At 40.8% G+C, this 8,641-nt stretch overlaps 1 protein-coding gene across 5 annotated transcripts in view; it reads right to left on the bottom strand.

Annotated features, from left to right (window-relative positions):
* Nucleotides 1-3,393: 3,393 nt before the first annotated feature.
* Nucleotides 3,394-8,641, bottom strand: part of pex5la (peroxisomal biogenesis factor 5-like a) — an 85,622-nt gene continuing 80,374 nt past the window's right edge. For 4 of the 5 annotated variants that reach the window (XM_034583355.1, XM_034583357.1, XM_034583358.1 and 1 more), the window contains one exon: nt 3,394-6,748. In XM_034583355.1, the coding sequence (XP_034439246.1) occupies nt 6,547-6,748 (202 nt within the window). In that variant the 3' untranslated portion in view covers nt 3,394-6,546. The remainder of the gene's footprint in view (nt 6,749-8,641) is intronic. The other variant, XR_004613667.1, reaches the window with a different exon arrangement.

The raw sequence follows: 8,641 nt of genomic DNA, 5'->3' as shown, positions 1-8,641 counted from the left end.
GTTTTTAATCCCCCGGGAAAAAAGAATTTTTACAGTATCTTTTTGTTCGGCTACTGAGAGAAATAAGCAGCATACCGCATGTATGTTTCAGAATGAAGGGGGGCACCAAGACGGCCGTGAAATGTGTAAAATGTGACAGTATTAGTGGCTGAATTATGGCTCATGACGTGTTAGTCACTGTTAATGAGGAAGCACCGTGGTTCACTGGCCGACTTATCAAGATAAAAGTATTATCTCCTTCCCTGAAAGCCTTTTTCGCTTTTGACCGGAACAACTTCGTATTTTGCACCTGATGCAGTAGAAGTAGATGTTTTTATTCACCAGGTACGAGCACATTGAATGTGATATCAAATTTCTACTTCGGTTCTGCTGAACCTGTCAAACCTTGAAGTGGCTGGAAGTGCATATTTCAGGTGGCTGTCAAATCCTCCATACTCATGTACGTTATATAGAAGTGGTAAAGAAGTCCACACTCAATTTGCATTGTAGGCTAAAGAAACGTGGACTCTCAGCAGCAGCTGGTCCACTTTGGTTCTTTTATCACTCTGACAGATTCAGACTGTGACCCGAGAGTTCAAATTCACCTTTCTGTTTGACCTGTTTTTTACAGGTCATTTTATTTCATTTATTTTCCCACATCCAAAAGCAATATGCACGACAACCAAATCCTCCCTGGCACCTGCTGTAAGAGTGACTCATATCTCCGGTGCAGTGCTGAATGTATCATGGTGCTCACTGCAAAACGAAACCTCTTCATCTCTTAATATGACAGTAGAACCAGTCACCATAACCTCATGCTGGGTCACCCACGTTTATAACCTCTGACTGTCAACATCATCTCAATGTCTGTTCTCATATCCTCATTATTTACTGTGATGCTGCATTGAACTGGACTTGAATCCAGTTTAGTTTTTCTCATCTCAAAAAAACGAACTGGTGTTTTGTCAGTTAATTCCAGTGCGACGACCTCGACATGTGGTGAAAGTGTGTGTCACTCAGCTGTGCACTGCGGGAGCTTGTTTTAAAGGGGAAGTTCTGCTGAAAAGTGACTTAGCTCTGCCTTGTAAAAATTTAATATTGGAGCGTCACAGGGAAGGACAGTCCTCCGACCTAGAAGGTACATTTTCTTGAGCGTTGAAAGAAACAAAAAAATGGAGACTTAAAAAACTGTGGAAGTCTGGAATATGTTTGTCCTTTGAAACACTCACATGTAATGACTTTTAAAAACGACATCAAAGGATCGTCGATAGAAACAAAGAAACTTTATTGAAGCACTCAGATAAAAATCTCACATCCCAGAGTAAAACCATATCTCTGCACTTCTCCCCTTTAGCCACACTGTGTCTAGACTTCCCTCGGCACTGATTCCGTTTTATTAAATCCCGAACCTCTCATCTCCATCAGATACGACCTGATAAAGTGCTGCGGTCTTCATTGTCTATGCAGCAGGAAATTCTAAAAGGTCTTTCTATGCAAGTCTTCTGTTTCTGCCATTGATAAAAGTTGCCGTCTTGCTAAATGATGTTTAGTCGTGAATGTCTTCAGATATCCTGTGCAATTCATTTTCTCCCCCCCCCCCCCCCCCCCCCCCCCCCTGTCCTCCTGATTACATCATTACGTCATTTTCTGTTGTTTTGTTTCAGCTTTCCCTCCAGCTCGGTCTCTTCCATTCTTCTTCTTCTTCTTCTTCTTTACGTGGTTAAACGAGGCTTTTTCACTGTCAACATGTGCACTAGACGTTGACATTTAGTCATTTGGATTGTACCTTTGTACTCTTGTGAGTTTTGTTCTCTTTTCTCATTTAACTAAATGTAAAAAAAAAAAAGGTTCTTCACCTGTTTTTACCCTGTTGCCTTTTTTGCAAACAAGTTTGTGCCAGTTGTGTAGTTCCCATTACATAGTTTTCCTGAAGGGATTATTTTAATTTTGTAATGTATGCGTTTATCCAAAAATGGCTTTGACGTATGTGGATAGAGTCATGACAGTACAGTGGCACTGTTTACTTACAATGTTTGGATAATTTAATAAACTACACCTTTGTTGAGACTTGGCTTCTTTAACAATGAACAGAGAAACTGCAGTTCAAGTGTTGTGTAAGAAAACAAACGAGACACCAGAGCGTAGAATATATAACAACAGTTTATTTTAAAAGATTACTTTCATATTGTAAGTTTCAAAGGTGCTAATGCTTTCCTTGTGATTATACAGGGAGAGTTATATGCATTATAGTAGGTGTTTCAGTAAATTTACTACTGTATATAAAGTATATATTTTCTAATTTCATTCATCAAAATATCAATTTATTCACACGTCTGATGCATTGATAAATAAACCAGAACAAACTGCCTTTGTACACATGTTGAATTAAAGGAGTGAAGAAAGAAATGTACATGTACCGATCACCTTCATGAACCCCAACCCATGAAGCTGTGGTTAACATTTTATAAAGAGACTCAACACATTTAGTTTTTAGCAAATTGCCAAAAACAATTCTCCTAAATTTAATTTGGAGAACCCTGCATAAACCTTAAAATAAAATATTATAAAATAAATAATACCGTGAACAATTACAGAGAAAGTACAATAATCAATACATTTTGAAACCTCTGCATTATTATAGAAATTCTTCATTGTGACCATTTTATTTCATTCTGTCTTTGACACTTTTCATCACAAAGTGTCACAGAACTGCCTGGAAAAAGCTGCTCTAAAGTCTTCTTTTGGAAAGAAACCAAGTGAAATAATATTTAATGAGATCAGATTTTTGTGTGATCAAACAGAATTTATATGACATTAAAACTTCAAACAAGTGCATAATTATGTATTTATATGGTGTTAGACATGATCAAGTTTCAACATTAAAGGAGCCAGCTTCATAGTTTTAATTTGGGTTAATACTTGAGAAGGTTTACATGCTTTAATGTTCAGAAAACACGTCACTTTCCTCATACTTGCTGCAGCTCCTCTGTTCAGCCTCTGTCTGAAACTCTTCGTTTTAGCTCCTGTTTCTTTAATTATGGGCCAGACTGACTGACGAGACGTTTCAGGAGCAGTGTTTCCTTTCGGGGAGAGGAGCTCCTTTTACTGCGGACTTTGGGCTTTTTAATTTTGCACAACATTTACCAGAACCTGTATAACTCACGAGAGGAAGAGAAAAACTAGAAAAGCACAATATGTCTCCTTTAAAAACATGTGGTGCAACAGCTTTATAGGTTGGGGTTATTGCAGTGGTTACCAGTTTCTACAGAATATACCTATGCCAGTTGTAGCGATACACAAGTGTCCAAGCTCAGGTACGTTTGAAAGAGATGAAGTGTGTTGCGCTGTAACACTTGTTTCTCTGCTCGAGCTTCGTACACCCTCTTGTTCTATGCAACAAAAAGCCTATTGTGCAGAATGTGTACTGAATATATACATCAGTTCTTGTCAAGGTTGCAGATTCTAAAAGTGTATTGTAAAAATATTGTAAGGAAACTTCATCGCATATTTCATTTGTATATGTTAGTGGGAGAGAAAGCGAGCACATCCATGTATTTCATGCATACCGATGAAAATAAACAGCATCCACAACAAAGAAATGCAGGAGGAGCTAGCATGCGATCCACCTCAGTTCCTCAGGAGCATGCGTTAAGCTAGGTCAGTTCACCTGAGAGGGTTCAGTAGTAGGTTCTACGGAAAGAAATGTGTCGCCAGGCATCCTATATCTCAACGCACTGCAGTATGACGCACACGGTAGAAGTTTAGATTTCAAGCCAGCGATTAAAGGTTTCTTTTAAAAAAATAAGTTCTTCATTTTCAACACATCTCTGGAAATGCAAAAAAAAAAAAAAAAAAAAGCAACGGTCTACAAGCCCATAGGAAAACTAGAGTTGATCATTTTAGCAGACATCATGTTTTTAGAGTTTCTACAGTTCGATGCTAAGAGCGAAGACAGCTGGGACGACCGGGGACAGAATATGTGATAATTTTTTAAAAAAGGAAAAAGAAGTAGATCCTGGTCTGAAGAATAACTCCTTCTCTACAATCTCTCGGGCAAATGTTACAAGTTGCATGTGTTTATGGAAAGAAAAGTGGATGGAGTGAGTTGTTCTAGCTGCAGCATTACCACATACACTGATGTGACAGGGGTGGATGCTACATGGAAGAATCCATTTGACTTTTGGAGGGGATTTGATTTAGAGGGCAGATGCAGGAATTTATTTTCACTTTCTTCATGATGACGATTATCAAAATCACTGCCATCATTCGAGCCATACAGCTATCATGAGTGAACATTACTTATTTAACAATGAGAGTGAACCCATCTGTGCTTCCTGCTTTGGCCTCCTCACCTTTGTCATCATGCCACTCTGACGGATATTGTTCATGACACGCACATATGTGCTGTGTCTCACCGGGACTCCGCCGCCTCCTCGATCCATCTGACATCATGGCTGACCACAGAGACTCTGTGCCAACAGTGTGTTTGAAGTATCTGACTACAGCAGCCGCTTGTCTGTTTCAGTATTGTAACATATTTGGTTCAATACCAGAGCTGTGGACTTGAATAATGAGACTTTCCTTCTCTAAAGTGCATCTGGGGTGAGTTTCAAAGGGAACATATGCAGCGGCCCGGCGAAATAAAACATGTACCTGATAACAAAGCTTGATGTACAGCATTGATTTTGTCGGGTGCAATTGAGGTCGTAGACATATCGCTACACCACAGGGTTATAAAACATGAAGACTACACGTCCACATTCCCTGCCTACTTTCCTCTTGTTTTTGTTCTCCCCTAGTTTCCTAATGGTACAGTTGTACAGTTTAATAGATGAATGGCCATCGTGCTGGTCCCTGGTTCCCGCTGATATCGCCGCTCCAAAGCACAGAATCACTCGCCTCCTTTTGTTCTGCAGAAGGACAAACCGACAATTCCCGAACGGCAACATAAAACACAACCTTTTTGCATAGGGTCTGAGATAAAAACAACCTTCTGCAGCGCGGCCCGGACTGCAGACACGCCTGTCAAACGCCAAGGTGCTGAGCTCTCCACTCCAGCAGATTATTCATCATTTACTCTGTGGCACCGTGAGGAACGGGATGTTCACCTCACAGAGCAACTTTCAAACTAAAAGTGAGGCAAGAGAAGCCGTCAGCTAAAAAAAGCATGGTTATGGAAAAAGGAAAAGAATCACTGCATTTCATCCCATCCTGTTTGATGATCTCATGTCTTGAATTATCGTGACGGGACTAGAGGTTTACAGATGGTAAACTAAATAGCTTGTTTGCATTCCGCCCAGGCTTACATACATATTTAAATCATGTACATAATGCCCTGTGGAGACGCGGCAAAGAAACAAATGACTGCATTGGGAAAAACCCCAAGCTGTTGCTGTGGGTCCTGGCCTGCAGCTCCATACACATCTTTTACCTGTAATGCTATTATACTGTGTACAGCGTGGGGGGACATTAGGATGTAATGCTGACATCAAATGCTAAAGCCTCTAGAGTCATTACAGGGGTTGAAGATGAAAAGAGATGTTTTTTCCCCGCTTGTTAGAAGGTTTCCAGGCTAATGAAGGTTTTACAGATCACGTCGCTGCCCGGCGTCTGTGTCGACTTCTCCGACCAGTCAGCATAAAGGGAACAAAGAGAAGCTCTGAGCCAAGGCCGTACAAATAAAAACCCAACAAAAAACGAATAACTCAGAAAGCTTTCGAGTTCAGGAGACGGCAGTTATTTAAAGAAATCGAAAAGCAGTCTAAAAATGGCTTTGCAGGTTTTTTTTGTTGCCATAAAAATAGTATAAATAAATATTTGCATGCATGTGAGTAAGGCTTTACAACCTGGCTACCACATTCCACTCGGGTTAGGAAGTTGTCTGAAGTGCAAAGGGAAACATTTCTAAAAGTATGTTAATTTTAAAGAGGAATCCGTTCATGAAAAAAATGCTTATTCATGCAGTATCATTATTTTGTGTTGAAAGAGGATGAAAACAAGCCAGGGGACAGGAGTCAAAGGGTCCGGGTCATGTGGTGCAGTCTTTATCAGTTGCACTCTAATCCGACCCTCAGGAGGAGAGAACAGTTTCGAGTCTTAAAAAAGTTTTTTTTTTCTTTTCCTCCACAAAACCTCGTCTTTACCCTGCAAACACCGTGTGAGGCTCCGACTGTCTGCCTGCTCGTCTCTCCTGGCTCAGCTCTGTTCCACTGGATGAGTCAGTTTTTAATTGATGTGTTCTCTAAGGCATTGCTCGTACAATCTTTGCCTGTCCTTGTGCTCTTCAGGGAAATCACAAATTGCAGTGCAAATCCATCACAAAGCAGCCACTTCAAGCACTTGGAAGAACCTGTCCTCGGAGCTGCTCCAAGGTACTTGGGGCGGGAAAAAAAACTTTGACAACTGCAGTTAATTTTGACGTGCATAAAAAAATCACACTGTAGTCTCTAACATCACATCCTGTCTTTTCTGACGTGTGCACTTTGGGCTTTTGGCTGTTGGGTTAAAAACTACAGAGTAAAAGTGAAGGGGGCGGGGGGGGATGCTGTCATCACTACCTCCCATTCCTCAAATGTCTAGGTTGAAGGCCCGCATGAGGAGATCCAGGTCGCCGATGTTTGCAGCTTGGAAGAGTTCTGGTTGGTCCATCATGGACAACGCTATCCTCAGAGCAGCCCAGATGTTTCCAGACATCACCTGGTGGGACTGCTGGCGACTCCGGCTCTTCCTCTGAAGGCTTAAGGCAGTCAGGAAGTTACTGGCCGCCTCTCTGGGGAAGCAAAAATAAATGCAGTTTGGTTTACAGGATGAAGAGGCATGCTTTTTAGGCAGTTATGAGAGACATAGACTGTTAATGTGATGGACGACGTGTTTCAACTTATTCCGGTTGTACGGGTACGACCGTCCCTCAGTTTTGACGTCATTGGGAGACAGAGTCTGTGCAGACGAGATCGTGGTGTGAAGCTGTAGTATTGAGGTTCCGCTTATACACACACGCTCGACCAATCATGAGTCAGTCTCAGCTGTCCTTCATGATGTTTCACCCAGTTTTTATATCATCAAATAACTAATTAAAACCAAACTTACTGGATAAATTTGCACTTGAACATACCAATGATATATGAGTTAAAATTACATAAATTATCTCAGAGAAAAATGTAAGATCATTTACTTTGACTTTTATAGTTTGGTCCAAGTCCCACCCACTAACACGGAGGAGACAGGATTTATGACCTATACTGCAGCCAGCCACCAGGGGGCATTCAAGATACTTTGGGTTCACTTTTGGGAAGCTGTCGTGCAGCAATATTGATACAGTCTCATATTCAGTATTATGGTTAAAACCTATATCACCAAGCTTCTGGCACCACCTCGTCTTAGTGCATGTAGTCTGTTGATGTCACGTAAATACCAGTGGAGCTACATGTAGTCTATACTTAGTAATTGTCTGAGCGTTATCTCTGCTGCTGCAGCTGACTGCAGGCCAGCCCAGCAGAGATAACAAATGAAGAGAAGATTGAATTAGAGATTGAACATAACATCTGGTACCAGGTAAACGTTTCACTGTTTACGGCACAGACTAGTGGAGCCTTGTTGGTGGGAGTATTTGGTAGAAAGTAGTTCCAGTGAGAAAATGTATTAACTACAAGTGTTTTAAATGTCATCGTTAATCAATAATCCTGGTTTATATATGTCTTAACATTTCAGTGTAAAACTGAAAACTAAATGTGACGTTATTATTCCTTGTAGGTTTACAGGCAGATTTTTGGTTTTGGATTCTTTATGATGAGCAGAGAATGACAGAAAAACATTTTCCAAACCAGTTATGTGTTATACATCCTCACTGTGCCTCCATGAATACCTAGTCAATAAATCAAAATATATATTTCGAAGACCATGCTGTGATAACTAGGCCACAATTACTGTTTCAAATTCATATAATAAAAAGCAGCACCGCACTGACATGGGAATAAAGGCTGATATTTAACGTCAAGGATATTAAATATAAATTATATAAATATACACTAAAGCCATAAAACCCTTCACTTAATACCACTAATTCAGAAGCCAGACAAGAAGCGGCCCTAACTGAAGAGCGACCTGTTGGTGAGTGGACTCAGCAGCAGGTGGGAGAACGGAACCGTATAATCCCCGGTACCGGTACCGGATGAACCATAACGTCGCTGCTTCCGTATCATGAACCCAGCTGGTGCTACGTGTCGTGTGGCTTCAGAAGAGTTTGTGAAGACACATTCGTTTATCCACAGTTTGTTAGCCTCCATCCTGACGGAGTTCCCTCCTCTTCTCTGACATGTCACCGCTTCTCTTCACAGAGGTTAGTGTTTGTTGTGCTAACATGCTAATATGTTCAGTTTGTATTGTTGGGACCTGACTATGTCCTGGCGTCACTGCATCAGTTCCACACATTTATAAAACTGAGACAGGACTCATTGCATTTAATGTGACAGAGTGAATTTAACACTGTGACACTTCCACATTCAAAAGCCTTGATTTAGCACAACCAGTATAACTGTCTATGGGTTGTGGTTATGTCCTAAAACAGGAGTTAACCTTCAGACATATTTCTGTATTTTAGTCGAGTTCATCTTGAGCATTTCAGACAAATTGAGTGAAGGAATCATGCTTTTTCTGTTGAGTTACA

This window comes from Hippoglossus hippoglossus, chromosome 4 (genome assembly GCF_009819705.1).
Source record: "Hippoglossus hippoglossus isolate fHipHip1 chromosome 4, fHipHip1.pri, whole genome shotgun sequence".
Lineage (NCBI taxonomy): Eukaryota > Metazoa > Chordata > Actinopteri > Pleuronectiformes > Pleuronectidae > Hippoglossus > Hippoglossus hippoglossus.
The sequence above is the reverse complement of the archived record's forward strand: the minus strand, read 5'-3'. Positions and strand labels throughout refer to the sequence as shown.